At 45.4% G+C, this 18,189-nt stretch overlaps 1 protein-coding gene across 1 annotated transcript in view; it reads right to left on the minus strand.

Moving 5' to 3' along the window:
* NTRK3 (neurotrophic tyrosine kinase, receptor, type 3) overlaps nucleotides 1-18,189 on the minus strand; it is a gene marked incomplete at its 5' end in the record, with an annotated part of 146,451 nt that overhangs the window by 30,444 nt on the left and 97,818 nt on the right. Inside the window, 3 exons of the mRNA XM_009071812.1 lie at nucleotides 630-873; nucleotides 5,322-5,494; nucleotides 9,499-9,629. Coding sequence (XP_009070060.1) covers nucleotides 630-873; nucleotides 5,322-5,494; nucleotides 9,499-9,629 — 548 coding nt within the window. The remainder of the gene's footprint in view (nucleotides 1-629; nucleotides 874-5,321; nucleotides 5,495-9,498; nucleotides 9,630-18,189) is intronic.

Consider the following 18,189-nt stretch of genomic DNA (forward strand, 5'->3'; position numbering starts at 1 on the left):
ATTAGCCTCTGCACTAAACTCAGGCATTTTTATCTAGTTGCTTCCTGAACTTCTTTAATGACAGGCCCTCAGCAACTTGCCCCTGGCAAATTGTTCCATTGTCTAAATGATGACCCTGGTGGGAAAAAAACGTGTTCTGAGGTCGAACCTAAATTGCCTATTATTTCCTCTTCCATATTTTATGCACTTATCAGTCAGCCTTTCAGTCGACTTTTCTCTATGTCCCTGTGTTAAGTTTCTTTAATCTAACACCAGAGGTCACAGCCTGTAGTCTTTATTATCTCTTTGGATTACCTTTAATTTATCAATGTCTTCAAAAAAGAGAGAACAAAAATAGGAAGTAAGGATGGGATGACTTCAGAGCCATCCCAAGTTGTGTGACTGTGTGCTGGGGCACCACCGAGAGCTCTTTGTGCAGGTATCTGCATGGATGTCTGAACTACAAGTATGTCCAGGAATGAAAAGCAGTAAGGACAGTGGTTCAGGGATGCCTGATGAACATCTGTGTGCATGTTTCAATGAGAAAATAACCAAGCAAGTGAGCCCAAGGACACCAAAAAATGGTTTACTGTAACATTTCCTAGTCTCTCTTTGCTCTGAGCATCAGACTGCTGCTGGAGCTGCCTTACCCTGTAGTAATCAGTGCTGTAGACATCTCTTGACATCCCAAAGTCTCCAATCTTCACCAGCAAGTTGGCTCCAACCAAGCAGTTCCTGGTGGCCAGGTCTCTATGGACAAAGTGCTGGGAGGCAAGGTACACCATTCCAGAGGCGATTTGGCTAGCGATGTGGAGCATCTGGGATAGCCCTAGCTCCCCTTTGGCTTGACGAGGCTGCCCATCCACGAGAATCATAGCATCTGGGCCATGTGCCCTATAGGGAGAAAGAAGCAAAAAGAGCATAGAGTTGGATCTCAAAAGTGACCAGGAGATGGAAATCCCACACAGTCGCTGTTCCTGCTGGAGTGGGGGCTAGACCCCAACTCTGCACCGTGAGGATGTACACACAGCTCTAGTGGAAAGAAAGAAAGCAAGCTTAAGAGAACAGTAGGCTGAGGGAACATCTGGTGGGTGAGTGGATGCCATACATCCTCCTCCTATCCTTAGTCTACTGCACACAAACTCTTATGGCCACAGATGGAGACAGACTGCCAGGATAGAGGGACCACTGGCTTGATGTAACATGGACACTCTTCTCTGGCAAGTCCTATGCAAAACTCATAAGCCTCCAGGTATTTATATGTTTGTTCCAGTTAATTCTTACAGCTTTGAAAACTTCTTAGAGGTAGAGATATCATCCCCTTTTCTTCCACAACTGTCATATTCTTGCTAGCTAATCTTTTTATCAGTCCCAAACAGTCTCCTCTTTGCTTTCTATCACCAAACAACCACCCCCCTGATCAATATAAATACAGCCAGAGATCACAGAAAATGTTTCAGAGGAACACTAGCAGCTTCGGCCCTGGAGAATTCCTTTTATATCCTGAGCTATCCCAGAGGTAATACAGGTACTGTGAACTGTGGCAGCATGAACACAGGTGCAAAGTTTAGCCCTGGGTGGCAGCAGATGCAGAGAACATCCTGGGCAACAAAAGGAAATATTCTGCTGAAAAAAAAAAACTTTAGGTCAGTCACTCCTGTCCTGCTCCTTTTTTCTCCCCTTCCTCACTGTATACCAAGCCTTTCTGTACTGTGCTCCCTCTGTGATGTCTCTTCCCCTGGTACAGCTCACCCTATGGTAACCCATGTGAAGATAGAATAACAAAAGCTCTCATATTTAGGGAAATTCAAGAGATGTTGCTGTGACCTTCCTCCTTGTGACTCACATATGGTACAGCATTTCCTCCGAGGCTTTCATACTGTTCTCCTTGAAATGATTCTTGGCATTTCACCCCTGCCACCAGCATAACCCCACAGAGAGACAGTAAGTTGCAACTGCACATTCAGAGCTTTTCCTCCTCCCTGACATGAGACTGAACAACAGACCACAAGATCCAAACTGTTTCCCACCTTTATCTCTGTTCCTGAACTGCTGTGTTGGGTTTAGGGTGCACCAAAGGGATGAGCATCCACATGTTTGGGGGTCATTTTTACAAATGCCCCCCTCTTCATCTACCTCCTGCTGCCCTACCACTGGGAACATGGCTCTGAAGATCCCCTCCTGGTATAAAGAACAGCTGGAAGAGAAGAGGAACTCCAGAAAAAAAACACTGAAGAAACAGGAGTGTTTTTGAGGAGGCACGAGTGAGAGATGCTGCTGAATACATGGTAAAATGTCTGGAAGCAGCAGTGTGAGCAGTAGGGCTGGGACTGCCAGTGGCATCTTGGAGGCTCAGGGGTATGGTGGGAGCAGCAACACACTGGAAAAACTGCTGAAGGAGCTGCAGAAGAGTGCATGCAGAAATGACTGCTTGATGTCTTATTTAAACAGCCCACGGAGATGTTTACCCCAGGAAACTACCTGGTGGTGACAACAGATGGCATCAGCAGGTGAAGCTGAGCCAGAACTGAGCAGGTTAGCTAAAAACAGCAAAGCAGGACAAACAGCAAGTTCTAAAACTGTGCTGGACAGTTTGTGCCACTCATGCCTTCAGTTACACCATATTTAGCTGCAGCTGATACCTGTTGTCATCAAAGGTAAACATTACTAGGTGAGAAGTGAAGGATGTATTACTATCTCACTACTTCCACCTTTTTCAAATACAATAATGGCCCTCAAAGAAATGTCTGTGTCTGAAGGGAACAAGTGATGGTCACAAACAGCCAAAACCCTTATTTCACTGGCTCTGTACAACCTACTATATAGGACACATCTCAGTATGTCCTACATAGTACATACACATCCCTCCCTCCCTTCTCCATCCCATATGGTTATAATCCAGAAGAAAGAAAAATCAACACATTTATGAGATTAACAGGAAGGATATTCGTACATTTAGTTGTGTCAAGAAGCCTACAGGGAACATGAGAAGGGTCTGCCCATCTTTTCTTGGGGAATGGGAAACCCCAAGCTTTACAGAGAGGCCATAAAATTGGGTGGATGCTCTGTTAAAGAACTCTTGGAGTTTTTTTTCCATTATGGACTTTGGGGAAGAAAAACCACCCTTCCAGCTTCCTCTTCTGAAATTCCTTTTTCTGTCCCAACACAGTGACTGTAGGCTGCTCCACCAGAAGGGCTGACACAAAAACACCAGAAGTTTGCAACTTTTCTAACCAAACCTTTTGCTTGTCTGAGTTAACAGTAAATGGCAATGACTTAGTACAGACCACAGAGAAGGTCTGTAATGGTAATGTGCAAAAATACGTACTTCAAGTTTGCAGCTGTCCCAGATAGGAAGCAAAAGCTTGAAAAACAGTGACAAAATGAAAGGGAGGAAGCGATGGACATCTTTGGTGAGCAGAGTGGGATGTGGTCAGTGCAGACCCCCGAGCAGCAGGTCTGCATGCCAGGAACTCCCAGCCTTGCCACTCACTCAGCCTGTGGGCAGAATCCAGCCCCTGTGCACACCACCCCTAGGGATGCTGTGCTCCCTGGAGAACAGTACCTGCATTTCTCCATGTCGAGATCTTTTCTATTGGTATATTCTATTAGGCAGGACACCACAATTGCAGTCTCAGCTGGTGCAGACAGCAGGGTCTGTTGTTGCACCACCAGCAATGGTCTTACACCCAGGGGCCCTGGGAGGTGTGTAGAGCCATCCCAGTACATGCCACCACTAACCCAGCTGGTACATGTTGATCCTAGTACTTCCCCTTGCCACACCAGATAATTTTACAGACCAATAAAACTCTTTGTTCTCTGAGAAGCACACAAAAGGGAATTTATTTATTGTGCTTTTCTCTAGGAAACTGGGTCTAAACTGATCCTCTTCCATTTTACTGCTTTTCCAATTTCTGCAGTTAAAGTGGAAAAAGTCCATCTCAGTAGTTCTTACAGACTCCCAGCATCCCTCACCTCCAGTGTCTGGGAGTCACTGTCTCCTGCTGCAGACTGGGTGAATCAGGCCACTATAAAAACTGCTGCTCAATCACATTCAATCTACCCACAGCTATGCCAAAATGAGGAGGAAAACCAATACAGGAGTGTTCCCACCCCTCTGCTGCCCTGCAAAAGCCCCAAGGGAGCTGCAGACAGGTTGGCACTGCTTGGCAGAGGAAAGAAGAAACCTCAGGTCTTCTGGTGTAGGTGATTGTTTAGAAGTGAAAACCTCAGGGAAACACCTGTGTCTCCTGGTCAGAAACTGACTGTGATGGTAGAAGAATACTCACTGAATGTATCCCAACCCCAGATCTAGACCTGCAGTGCTCAAGCTTCTTGTTCCTCCTGCAATCATACTCACACTTAGCAGTCAAAACAGGAAAATATCAAGGGTCCAATTTTCTAAACATTGGGAAATAAAACTACTAATTATTTCAAGAGGTAAGTACCACTCCACTTGCATGCAGGTTTCAGAGCAGAATTTCTGCATCGTGGGAGAAGAGCACCACAAACATCCTCCCACAGCTGCTCCCTGCCCCTTGCTGCTGGTGGGTGTGGGGCACACAAATGATCTGCCTCAGGCTGATGAAATGGTTGAATGACAATGTTGAATGATGGGGTGGTAGGTGCTCCAGCAATTTGTGTCCCTTTAGAGACAGGGAAGGCAATTATGGCATTTTTTCAGGTCTTGCCTGGCTTCTTGAGTAGCATGGTGCCACAGGTTAAGGGATTTCTGTCTGATGAGGCTTAGGGACCAGGGATCAGGGATGAACCCAACAGGCACTGCCTGAGACTCCTCCAAGGTCTCAGGTCTTTTCTGAATACAGGAATGACAACTAGAGACCAGTAAATGTCCCAGATACCAATCAGATCAAGGACTCCAGAAAGATTCTCAACAGAATATTTTGGTTCTTGTGCTGTTGAGGTAGGACCTGGGTGACTGAGAAAGTGATGGCCAGTAGCCTTCTTGCATGGCTTTGCTGGGTGTACAGGACTCAGAGCTGTACACCCTCTATCCCTACAAGACAGGGAAGGATTGCAGCCATGCTTCCTGCAGCTTCGAACTTGCTGAGGTGGGAGAAGAAAATCCTAATTTCCACAGCTCACAGGGAACATTCCTTGGACTGCCTATCAGGCAGTGTTGAGATAGGGCTAATCAATCACCAAATCTGGTTAGGACTATCATCTCCTACATGCTGTCCTTGGAGCAACCATCTCTCATTACTTAGCCCACCAGCATCTGTGTGGTGGTGGTGTCACTCTTGCGCTGCAGGGCTACAACAAGCCACACCAAGGCTGTGGGGTGGCTGTAGAGCACCTCCCATGCCCTGCTTCACACATACCTCAGGAACTTGTTCAGGTCACCATGCTTCATGTACTCAAAGACCATGATGAGTGGGTCCCCATCACCACACACGCCGTAGAACTTAACGATGTGCTCGTGCTGTAGGTTGGTGAGCAACTCTGCCTCCCTCTGAAAGTCCTTGCGGGCTGCCAAGGTGGGATCTTTCAGTGCCTAAAATAAGGGACACAACACACACAGGGTGGGCTCAGCTGGGGGAAAAGCCAGAACAAACAGGTCACAGCATCACAGAGGAGCTGATGAAGAAGGGAGGGGAGAGGAACTGCTGCCACTGGCCCAGTTGCACTGGGCAGGTTGGTGGTAGGTGCTGGTGGCACCACCTTCGTGTTTCATTCATGTAGTTACTGGCCCAATGGGTTCCCCAAATCATTTCCTAGGCAGCAGCAAACACGCCTTAGAGGGTAATAGCTTCCAATTATTCCCAGCTTGGGCAGAATTTGTACTGGTGACCTAGGGGTGAATGGCTTCATATCTCATTATTATTAAATTCCTGAGCCAGCCAGTCCTTGCTGTCTGTCTTTTATTTTGAAATAGCTGACTATACTGCCTTTATTCAGAAGATGGATTTGCCTGGCTGTGCAGTTATTGTGTGGATTTTTCAAACTGCCTCTGAAGAAGGACACTGTCAAGTCTTTTCTCATAATTTTTAAAATCATGTTTTTATTCCCTGCTGTTTATAACAGCTCCCTTGGCAGACCAGTGCTGAAATCAGTACCCTTATTGAGAATATCTCATCTCCCACAATTTGAGCATGCCACTTTCCCATTACAGGGCAGCTTGCAGGCTTCAGGCAGTGAGGACCAACCTGACATCACAGACTTGCCATAAAGATGTTGCTGTGGGCACTGCCAGAGATGAGAGAGGGTTCCCCAGAACTGGGGTCTGGTTTGTCTGTGCATTATTGTACAGTTACATTGGAGAGTTAGTTTGAAAACAGCATGTTGTCAGCTCAGGGTATCAAGGGAGGGAACTTAGTTAAAAAGCTGAAGTCCAGACCATTTGCCAAGATGGAATGGCCACAAGAATCATTACAGTCTTTGCAAACATTTAAGGAAATTAAAAGGCAAATCTGGCTTGGAGTTACTGGGTCTGTTATATTTTCCCCATCTTCCACATGCCAGGACTGTTTAGGACCACTTCTGGCTTGAACTGTGCAGCCTAACAGGATCTGAAAAGGGCTCAAAGAAACTTATTCCAGTTATCCCAAGTCCGTCTGATGTGCACTGATTCCCCCTCAGAGGTGGGGGATACTACATAGTTCTCCCCTTATCTGCACACAAACACACCTGCCCCCTTTTCCCCCTGCCTTGAATGTCCTCATGCAGACAGGAGAGGTGGCTTGAGCAGGTGCAGGCTGCAATTTATGTGCAAAAGGAAATGTTAAGCATCAGAAAGCAGAGCATGGAGGAAGGGGCCCAGCACACTGATGCTGCACCTCGGCTGGCCCATGGTACTGCTGGGTGTAGCGAGTCCTGTGGAACAGCTGCATTTCTCCTTGGAGCAGATCTGCTGAGGTTTTTCCCCAAGCCTTAGGACACTGTCTCATCTCCTTCTGTCCCCAAACTGCTAGTCATATGGCATAATTTTATTTTAATCCTCTGTCCTTTGGGATAGCATGACTAGAGATATTTAGATGGATGTTAGTAACATAGTGCAGATGGCAAAGCATCCATCCTTATCTCAGGCACCCAATTACTTTTAGTCATTTAATATCTTCATAATGTTGATGTTACCCTATTTTTCTGCAGGAAAATAGTCCCTTCCCCCATCACTCTTCTCTCCCCCTTTTTTCTGTGGATGCACATAATATTTCAGCTGCACTGAGTTTAGGTTTCCTCTCCTTCACACACAATCATTTCTACAAGGTGTTAGGACTGCAAGTTTGTAAATATCACAAGCCAAAAAAAGTTATTAAAAAGTCCCACATTACGACTGCTGCATAGCCAAGCATTTAGAAATGAGGGAAACAGGAGCTGGAAGGGATAGAGCAGGGAAAGAAGACCAGGATCAGAGGAGGGGAAGGGAGGTCTCAGTAAAACCACTAAAATGCCTCTCCTAGGAAGGTCTGGGGTGGATTTTTTTGTGCCTGTCACACAGTTCCTGTATGTCTTCTGGCAAGTCCCTCAGCACCTGCAGATTGCAGCTGTTGTCACAAAGTGCCAGTTGTTCCAATATTACCTGGAAACCCCCTTCTTACACAGCATCAGGGCCAGGTCTGCACAAGTGTCATGTGTTTATTACTGCAGCAGGGCTCACTGTGAGCCTGGTACCTGCTGTCCATGGGTCTGGAAATGGAGGTCAGTAACTCCATCCTCCACATAAGTGGATACCTTCAATTCAGTTTTCCTGCTTCTCCATCTGCCCTCTGCAAAACAGGGAGGATATAACCCCAGCAATTCTCTGGGAGGATGTGAAAACAGGCACACTCATATCTAGGGAGCTCTCAGCACTGCAGTGATCATCATGATGGAGCAGTCCACGGAGAAATGAAAAATATGTGTTGGGAGGACATGCCCTGAATACAGCCCCTCCAGCATTTCCAGTACTTGCCTTTGTCACCTCAACACTCTTTGCTGAATATAGTTTTTGTGCATTTCTTAGGATGCTTTTAGAAGCAAGCTGAATAAAACAGGAGGCTTGTCCACGCCATCACATCAAAATTCAGCTTATCTGTGGGACTGCAACCTTTAGACTTGCTAAAAATCTGAGTCCATTTCACCAAGTGAGTAACACAGCCACTTCCATTGGCCCTGAGAGCAGGGCAGAAGCAGGCTCAGGGCTGTGGACTCAGCTGCCCTTACCAGTGTGTTCTGCTGCTGCCCCTGAGCTGCAGCAACCAGGGAGGTAGTTCTCAGCCTCTGTCGGGAGAATGAGATCTTCAGGAAATGCAGCCAAATCTCAACTTAATATGTAAAGCCTTTATTCCTGTCTTTTTCTTCGTTTTTTTTTTCCCCTCAGACTTATAATGTGGACCAAATTAGAGGGATTTTTTTGTCTGCCACTCCCAGAGCTGGCAAGAAGCCAGATTCCAAGGCCCTGCTCCAGAGCTGGAACTGTATGATCTTGCAGGATGAAAGGCACTCTGGAGATGTAAGCTCATAGTAGCAATTAAGAGAAACAAGTTCGGATGCTGTTTCTGCCTACATGCAAATGAAACTCAGAAGGGACTTGAGAAGGCTTGCTAAGGGATGGCTGACACTGATAGGCAGGTACTAGCCCTGTAATCATGCAATTAATCATATGGGTGTCTTCATTGCCTCAACTTTAACCAGTCTGAGGTGAAAGGTGCAATCTTGCACTTCACTGCTGGAGCAAAAGGGGACAAATGAGCTAAAAAAGGTTTGCACTGCCAATGATTAGAACAATTCTCAAATAACTGGATGCCTCCGGCATTCTGGAGAGAGTGCTGGAACCTTTCTCCCTGTAGAGCATCCGTTCAAATGCACATCTTCTTCCAAGGAGTTAGGAGGCATTGGTTAAATCCAAGGGATTAGACTATGTGTGTCTGCCAACTGGTGCTGCTTGAGAGGAGAGCGTAGTTCTGCACTGAGTGGTCTCCTCTGCCCAGTCACGCTGATGGGGCACAGCTCACACGAGGACTATCAAAAGGATGCAAGCAGCACAACACAAGCCAAGCTGGACTTGTGTTGGCACAAAATAACCCATGGCTAGGCAAGCAGGAGCTGTGTGGAGCCGAGCTGCGTTGCTGTGCCCATCTTGCAGCAAATTGATCCCAGAAAATTGGTTTGTCATGCTTAGCTTTTCAGTGCTCATTTTCACTGAGGCCTTTTTGTATTTTGGCTTCTGCATATTACACAAAAAGATAAAATCCAGAAGGAGCAGGGCCCCGGTGCCTTGTGGAGGGAAGTGGATCCACACTGCGCTGCTGCAGCTGCACAGGAGCTTACAGCTTCCAGACCAGTTTCTCCTCCCTGTCTGTCTCCTGGCTGTGTCGGCAGGAAGGGAGGCTTTGGCATTGGTGAGAACAGACAACCTTGAAGCAAAACACTGAAACTTTGTGTGACTAAGTGGATTTACCACAATCTCCGGCATCAGATAAATCTCTGCCCCTGGCCCCCAGCCCTCCCCTGCTTCCCTTTCCCACGCAGGCTCATCCAGCCTCGCTCTGCTGGCCAGCCCCTGCCCCTGGGATTTACCTTCACTGCCACCAGCATTTTGTCATTGGTGGGGCTGAGGTTGTAACACTCGGCCAAGAACACCTTCCCAAAGGCACCTTCTCCCAGCTCCCTCTTCAAAACGATGTCTCTTCTCTTAATATGCTGGACATCTGTTGGAGGGAGGGGAGGAAGAGGGAGAGAGTTGAGGGAAGAATGAATCAGGATTAATTCAGGGAATGGAAAACAACTAATTCAATTTTCTAGCAAGATGCAGGGGATCTGAAATTGCTTTGCAAAAATATCGACAGGGATCTTTTTACCCACCCATGGAACGCAGCCATCTCTGGGATGGAGCTAGTCTCATGCAAAACATCTGTGAGCAAAGTACTTGAGGTTTATCATGTTCTCATGACAAGCTTGTCCACAGGGAGAAGAACCTTTGGGGCAAATTCTACTACAAAGACCTGAATCTCTTCTGAATGATCCTGGAAATAATCCATCTCCTGTGAGGCATAGCAAAGGTCACATACTTCTGATGCCAGGCCAGGCAAGATTAGAAGGTCCTGTTGAGTTTTGCATTTCAATTGGGATTAGTTTAAACTCAAACACTGCAGATTTTTGAGGCTGAACCTTGGCAACTCAAGGTGTTCCCAAGAGGAGGAGGACCAGTGACTCCCATGGACCTTAGGGCATGAGCAGGAGCTGGCTGGAAGTGCCAAGTACTGCCCTGCAGCAGGACCCTGACCCTGCAGTCATTTCCTACCCACTGTTCCCTCAGAAAGAAGGTCATCCCAGGATACAGTCACTGGCACAACAGACAAACTGAACCCATTAGTTTCAATGATCCTTTCCACTGACATTTAGGATGGAGGACTGACAGAATAGCAACTGAGGTTTCAGGGAGAATCAGAAGAGCAGTATATATTAATTTACCAAAAGTACTGAGGCCAATGAAAATTGGTCTGTTCAGCTAACAGGTCATTCCTAAGGGCTAGATCTGCTCAGGTACCAAGCACGTACAAGGGTAGGTAAGCAACTATGGGATATCCACTAATGCTGCGTAACAATTAAACACCATTAGTTGCTGGGAGAACTTGGGGGTCTCCTACTCTCTTTTGGGGACAACACTAGGGCACAGCTCCTTGCTGCCAAACCTCTAAGCATTTTTCTGGTATCACAGCACCCCTACAGCTCCTCAGCAATACAAAGAGGGTTTTTTAATGCCTGGAATGAACTGTGGAAGTAGCTAGAAATGCACAGCAACCATAGCACTTTCTGGAGGCATAGTACCCAAAACTTCATCCCTCTAAGATGTCCTACAGTGGAGCTTACTGCCTTCCTTGAGAACCGTGGCAGCACAGACCACCCTCAGTTTCAACCTGCTGGCTGTGGTAGGGCAGTGAGAGCTGCACACTCTTCTCCAGTGTTTAGAGAGCAAAAGCTGATACATGAGAGGTCTCCTCAAGCAGAGGCATTACGTGCTTGAGGAGTGGGACAGTGCCCTCTTTCCACTCCTGCCCTGGAGTGTTCATAAACCTGAATCTGTTTGCTCACAAACAGGACTGCTTTTGAGTCTTTTCAATCTCTTCCATGTGCCACAGGATCTGTACAGGTATGTACCTCTTAGCTCAGGTGCATTTCCCTTGGGGCACTGCAGATGCAGGAGGTGGAGGTGACTAGCCCTGGGTTTCAGACTGGCTGCAGGGACACATCACTAACAGTGATTACAATCTGACACCAGCCCCTGCCACCCAGGTGCTTGAGCAGGCACACATATCGACCAAGGGGGCATGTGCCCCACAACAACATAGGTACCACTTCATGCATCAAAAATCCAATGGATTAGAAGATAAACATCCTAGTGGTTTTCATACAATTAGACTTTTTAATTAGGAGCTCATAGGTAGGTTTAGGGAACTGCCATCTCTGGCCCTTTGGCTTGTTTGGGAAGACAAATGTGGGATTGAATAAGCAATGGGCCTTGTAATGAAAGATGCCTCTCTAGAGAATTCCTGTTGACCTTTCTGTTAATTGTTCAATAGACTGAAAACTCTTACTTACCAATATTAATAATATTAGTAACATTAAGGCGCAGGGTGGTAGGCACATTCAAAATTACTTTGGTTTTGAACCTGCAGTGACAGCTAGAGAGAACAAATCACATGTGGACTTTGTCTTCTCCACCTGGTTTAGCTGAGTGTTTAAGGAGTACCTTGAGAAATCTGAGGTATTATGCGTTGAAATGTTAAGTGATGCACATGGGTGAGGAAAGTCCTAATCTAAGAAAAGCTCAAATGGCACCAATTTACTTAATAGAGTAGAGGAAAAGGGTTTTTTCCTCCTTCTCTTGGCAAGCATTTCTATAGCACTCATCACTACAGTACCTTGGACTTACTGTGTTGACAAACCACATATTTGCATTCTTAGTCTCCTGAACAGTAGCAGTCAAAAAAGCTGTTGGGGAATGATCCTGTACTAAGAGAAGCTCAAGGACACTTAAAAAACCTCAGAAATGCAGCAATTGCAATTCAATTGCCCCATTTGGTGTGACATAAAGTTAAAAAGGAAACTGTCTCAGGTTAACCACCAATACGAGAATATTTACATTTCTGATGAGTAACACCCTGAGAACTGAAGCAAACTTCTCTTTCTGAACCCTCCAGGGACTTGCCCAAAATTTTCAGCTCCCAATTTTTCCTCCCAACAACATCTTAATAAATGATCAGACATTTCTGAGAGCTGGCATCCAGACTGTGTTGTTATGTCTACATTATTAAAATAATATCCCATCTGTCTTCAAGACCAGATTTTACAGCAAGTTGTTAGAGTCACCTGAGAAGCTTCAGGGAGCGTTTATATGAAGAATTAAAGGTGATATTGTGGCAGACAGAGCTGAACTGAGGGAGGAGCATTCTTCTGCAGTAGGGGTCTCACGTAGCACTGCTGGATTGAAAGTAAACTAGGGTGGTTGTAAAAATGAAAGGGTCATGAAGTTAAGTATTTTGACAGCAACTGGACAATCTTAATGTAGAGTGAGAAAAGTACTTCCGCTGATCACAATTTCAATTCAAATAGCCATAAATTTTGCTTCATGGTATTACAGGTAAAAATGGAATAACAAGTGAGTTGTAATAAATTGCTTTTTCACATGCTAGAGTTCTAAAATAGTGAAGTTTACATCAAATTCTTCCATTCACAGCAAGATCAGCACTATGATTAATTCTATATTGCTATTAAATATGGGCTTTAACCATAAAGCAGTGACAAACTGCCCCAGCACAGCATGGATGGCTGTGTTATTGTGCTAACCTTGCACCTCTGTGCTCATCTGTCCTGGCTGTAACTCACAAGGAAGGCCGAGTAGCCATGAAGGATGCTGTGCTGCAAGGGCACCTCAGAGGTTCATCTGCATAAATCTGTTTACCTCCTCCTGGAGAAAGCTGAGCCCTGTCTGATAAACAGCTGGTGTTTATTTGTTTTAGGCAGGCAGTGGTGTGCTAATCTGTCTCGGCTGTGTTGCAGTCAGCCCTGCTGACAAGGTGTATGCAAACTGACTTCCCCTAAGTACCACTGCTGGGTTTTTTTCTCCCCCTGTACTTTTAACTTATAAAAACAAGCCAACAAGACAATTCATAAGAACCTATGCAGGAGCCACAGCAAGACCTGACAGGAAAATAAGCAGACTTGACAGCATGATGGGAACTCATTCAAAGCCCTGCTATATCTACAGAAATGTGAGTGCATGACACCAAAGTAATTCCAGTTTAAAATGAAATATCATCCAGTCCTTGTTTTGGGATTACAGTGTTTCTGCATGACACAGAAGGAAAGTTTGGCAGATTCTGCACCTTCCTTCTTGTCCATCAAGATTTAACACACAGAGGTGTTTCAAGCTCTTGCCTTTATTGCTGTTCTGAATTGTCCATGAAGCACATCAGTAAGCACCAGTCCTGTAGCTCGTTGGAAATGGCCTTGACTTCAGTTCAATAATTGTAGCATGTGGATAACCTAAAGCAATAACAAGATTAAGTCTGGGACACTGCATCCACCTTTACAATGGCCTCCAAAGCAGAAAGCTTTCCCTTTCTCTGGGAGAGCCAAGGCAGAAGGGTGGCAGATTTGGAACTGCAAAGGGATCTTACCTAGCTGCCTCTGAACCTTTCGCAGGACAGCTGACTTGTTCTGGGCTTAAAGTGAATTTAGTCAGGAAAGTGGCTGTCTAAAACCAGAAACTTCTTCCTCCCTATCGTCACTCCCATGTGTCCTTAGTCATGTCTATTCCTCTCCCTGACACAAACATATTCTAGTTTGCTTAAGTTGCAAACTCAGCACAGCCATGGGATACAGAAGAAGAGGGAATAAAATAAATTCTGCTTCTCTCACACATTAATCTACCATGTCTTGATGGGTCACTTCTGCACTGGCCCTTGGGATAGAGCCTGGAAAAGCCAGAAATTTTCCACTTACATCACGGTTTCAATGACTTTTCTTGCATCTTTTATGCACATATTGCAGAGTCTCTCTTGTTTATGGCAAGGTCAAGGCAAAAAGACCCTGACTCAACCTCCAAATCCCAGGTAGAGCAGCACATAGAGCTGGTAGCAAATTGTAAGCAATGAAAACACCTTTTTTTTTTTTTAAGAACCAGCGCATTTCAATCACATGAGCGGAAATTGGGACATTGCATGGGTACGTTTCATGAATCTAATTTTCTAATTACTGTCTCATTTCCAAATCAGTCCTGGACATCAGATGAAGAAGAGATGGGTTCGGTGACACTGCAAATTCTGCATTTCAGATTCCCATCACAGCTAGCATCCTTAAAACCATGGTTGAATAATACTTTTGAAACCTGGATGCACATGATTTTGTTTGGACACAGATGACTACAGTGGGAGGTATATGGACAAATCAAACCAAAGTAAACCACAAACAGTGCCAGTACTTAAGTTAGAGCAAAATGCAACACTACTAATGCTGGATCATTTAAACCATGTCAGTTACAATTGTTAGATTAATTAATTTCAATTCATTCCTCACATCTCTTTGTTTTAAACTCCTGAAAGGAAGCAGACTGTCTGGTTGTTTTATTTCTAGTGGGCTTCCTGATCTTAGACCATTAATTGACAAACAGCATGTAACTTGCTAGGGAAACAGAGCAAAATTATAGACATTTCTTCTTTTGCTTTTGCCATGCTCTTTATAAGATGACTTCTCTCCTAGCCTAGAAAAGACCATTATCAATTTTCTATTACTTTTTTCTTATCACCCTCATATGTGGCCCTGTTTGCCCTAGAGATAGGTCCTTTCCTGCACCTCTCCATTACCAGCTCCTCTCTCCCTTAGCTTTTTCACATCATGGTATTTCTTCTCTCTTTTCTATTTTTTGTCCCTCTTGCTGTTCAAGCCCTGTTTTAAAACTGACTTATTTTAGATCTGTTTCTAGGGTATCCTGATTTGAGTCTGATCCTGGGCTCTTTGTAGATATGGCCTTGATTTTCATAAGCTTCTAAAGCCCCATTTTCATCAACAGCACTTTATAAATGATAACAACAATGACATTTTTCAGTAGTGGCTGAGTCATTTGCTGTAACAACTAATTTATGCCAAAGAATTGTCTCTTTTCTTTATACATAAGTTGTCCACAAAAAGGTAGCAAAGTTCTCACTTAGTCAATATGATTCATTCATTTCTTTCTTGACACTGCTGAAATAACTCTTATGAATAAATGCTGCATAGCTTCGCTGCTCCGTGACAATTAAAATCAAATAAACAAAGCTTCCAATATACACTGGAAATCTTGTCATTAAGACATGTAAGTACCAAGCAGAGTGCCTTTCATGTCAGGCAGTCAATTGCAGCCTGGATGTCAACCAAACATGTGGATGAGTTACCTGATGTACCTGATCAGAGCAAAGCACACACATCAGGTAGGACCAGATCAAACAGCCTTGCCGCTGGAGGGCTGCTAAGTCATTCTCTCACAGGCTTGTCTCATAGTGAGAGAAGATAACACATAGGCAGGCTGCACAGAGCCAGAGTCTCCCTCCTGGCCTGGTGCAAATCCATCATAGTCAATGAAGGATATTGATTTCAATCATGGACTGCTGTGAAGTACGTGTATACAAAGGGAGAATCAGTCCCACATCATTTTTAAAAATGGAGACATAAACAGGCTGATTCGTATCTCTACACAAACTCTGAGTAGGTAGCCCTCCATTCTGGTGGCTTCTCTCCCAGCTCTGACATGAGCCACCTCTGGGAAAGGGCCTGGGTACACGCTTCAACAGCTCGGCACTCTGCCCAGACACTGGTTCTTTGCCAAGTTCCTCAGTAAGGCACCCTTCAAGGACTTGGATTCAAAAGAGTCATGATTATAAGCACCAAGTAGTTCTGACACAAATCATGGAGGTTTATGTAAAGCATATCTGAATCTTTGGGAACCTGGTGGAGCAACCACAGTCCTTGGCTCAGCCAAGATTGTACTCCTTCAGAAAGACTTTAAAAGAAAACTATTTTATGTTTCTGCAGTTCTTTGCATTTTCTTACCACCCTCTTCATTCTCTGGGAGCAGCACAAGGCATGAATGCAGATCTGAGGTGGGAAGGAGACATTACTGCCCAGCTGACCCAGCAGACCTGGAGCTAATACACTACATGCTGCTAAATAGACCTTGATAAAAAATAACAAGCCTTGATGCATTTAGCCAGACAATCTGGGCTAAAAAAATTATCCAGGAATTCCAATCTACACTAAGAGCTGAAGTTCAGTGTGGTCAAGCTCAGGAGAACAGGAGAAAAGCCATTTCTGCATGCCAGATCTCTGATGCTTTGGAAATATCTTACATCCACCACTTCCAAGTATCCTTCAGGCAATCAGGACATCATCAGCTCCTCTGGCCTTTGCAGTTGCAATAGCAGATGGAGAGGAAGCCCTGACCCAAAGGGCTGCTTTTCAGCTTTCAGCTAACTCCAGCCAGCCCTGATTCGAGAGAGAGCTGCCTTTCTTCAGAACAGCCCTCAAGCTCCACAGAGGGATGTAATTTGCAGCATGGAGCGACCGGATTAGCACCCGCTGAGCTGTCGTAACCTGAGCTGCAGCACCAGCTCTGATAGCAGCCACACAGCGACCTCCAACAATGACAGTCCACATGTACAAACCTCCTGGAGCTGAAGGTAAGTGGAAAGGGAGTGTGTGCATGCATGGAAAGGAGCAAGCAGACAGAAAGGCAAAGCACAATCACCCTTTAAACCAGCAACCAGACACAAGCTCAGGGCCTGCCAGACTCCCCCACTACATCACACTGAAACCCATTTGGAAGCAGCTGACATTACCTGGTGTGACAAACCTGCAAAGTTTAAACTCAAATCAAAGCAAACTCATTTTCTAAATGAAAAAAAATCTGGAAAATAATAGTTAGAATGCACTTGGCATCACTCCACAAACACTGTTTAAACAACATTCTGTCCCAGCTTGAACCACCTGACACTCCTACAAAAACATGACACAACCTCAAGCCCTTCTCATCCATTTCAGCCCCATAAATCTGAGTACAAACCCTTTAGTAATTATTTTATGAAGAGAGCAATACAGTGTCCCACAGCTCCTGAGTGCTGAGCAGTCTCAGCTGGGATCCACAACACTGCATAGTCCTGCAGAACCAGCAGCTGTCCTGGAGAGATCCCAAAGCAAAGGAGCTAAAACAAGAGGAAGGATACTACACATCACTCCCAGCAAATGTCTGACAATGACCACAGCAGCAAAGAAAGAAAACCACCAACACACCCATGCCTTGCAGAGCAGCAGGCTGTTGCTTTTGAGACAGCATCCACCTCCTCCTCCTCTTCCTGAAGATTTGTGAATTTCTGGAATTACTCAAGTAAGAGCTCATATCAACAGGATACCTTGGTCCAACAAGGTAAATCCCTTCACCTAAGCAGCTGTCAATAGTTAAAATAGCCTTTAATATGGAGATCTGAAGATTTACCTAAAGAAACCTAATGCTCACAAGACTCCCTGTGGCCACTGGGGTTCAGGTTAGGGAGCAAGCATATAGCTGTAAGCAGGTTCCCAGTTGTGCCCCAACCCAGTTCCTGCCTCTGCCCAACCTCCTTGTGCCCAAGGCACATGCCAAGGTCCCCTCAGGTTAAGACAGTCACCCTGGTCCCCCTTGCTGCTGTCACCTCTACAAAGCCTGGGGGCAGGTTCACCCTGTGCCTGACAATGTCTCTGTATGCAAAAATTCCTCCTCAGCTGGTTCCCAGGGGCACACAAAACACTGCTGATAGGACCAAAACCTTATTAAAATTCCAGACAAGAGACTTAAAAAGCATCCAATGATTCCCAACATCTTCTGCACCTTCTCAAATAATTTCTGGCTGACACTAGGCTGCAAAGCTAAACTACTTCTCCATCTTCAGCAGTGTGTCTCCTTAAACATACACCACCAGTTTCACATCCAGAGGGGACACTCATGTTCTGCCTTTTGTATACATGGGTTAACACACAACTGGGCTCTTTTGAGGGGGAAGGCTAAGCCCATCAGGAGACAGGTAGAGGAGGGATAGGAGTGGGCTGCAGAGGTCTTTGCATCAGGTGAAATGCCCAAGAGACCTGTGACAACAAATCATAAAAAGGACCTTATACAAAACATCATCCTCACCAACTCACTGATACACTCCAGCAGCTCTTGGAAACAGGGATTGGGATTCTTGGCAGGGTGGGAGGAAA

This window comes from Acanthisitta chloris, unplaced genomic scaffold (assembly GCF_000695815.1).
Source record: "Acanthisitta chloris isolate BGI_N310 unplaced genomic scaffold, ASM69581v1 scaffold15053, whole genome shotgun sequence".
NCBI lineage: Eukaryota > Metazoa > Chordata > Aves > Passeriformes > Acanthisittidae > Acanthisitta > Acanthisitta chloris.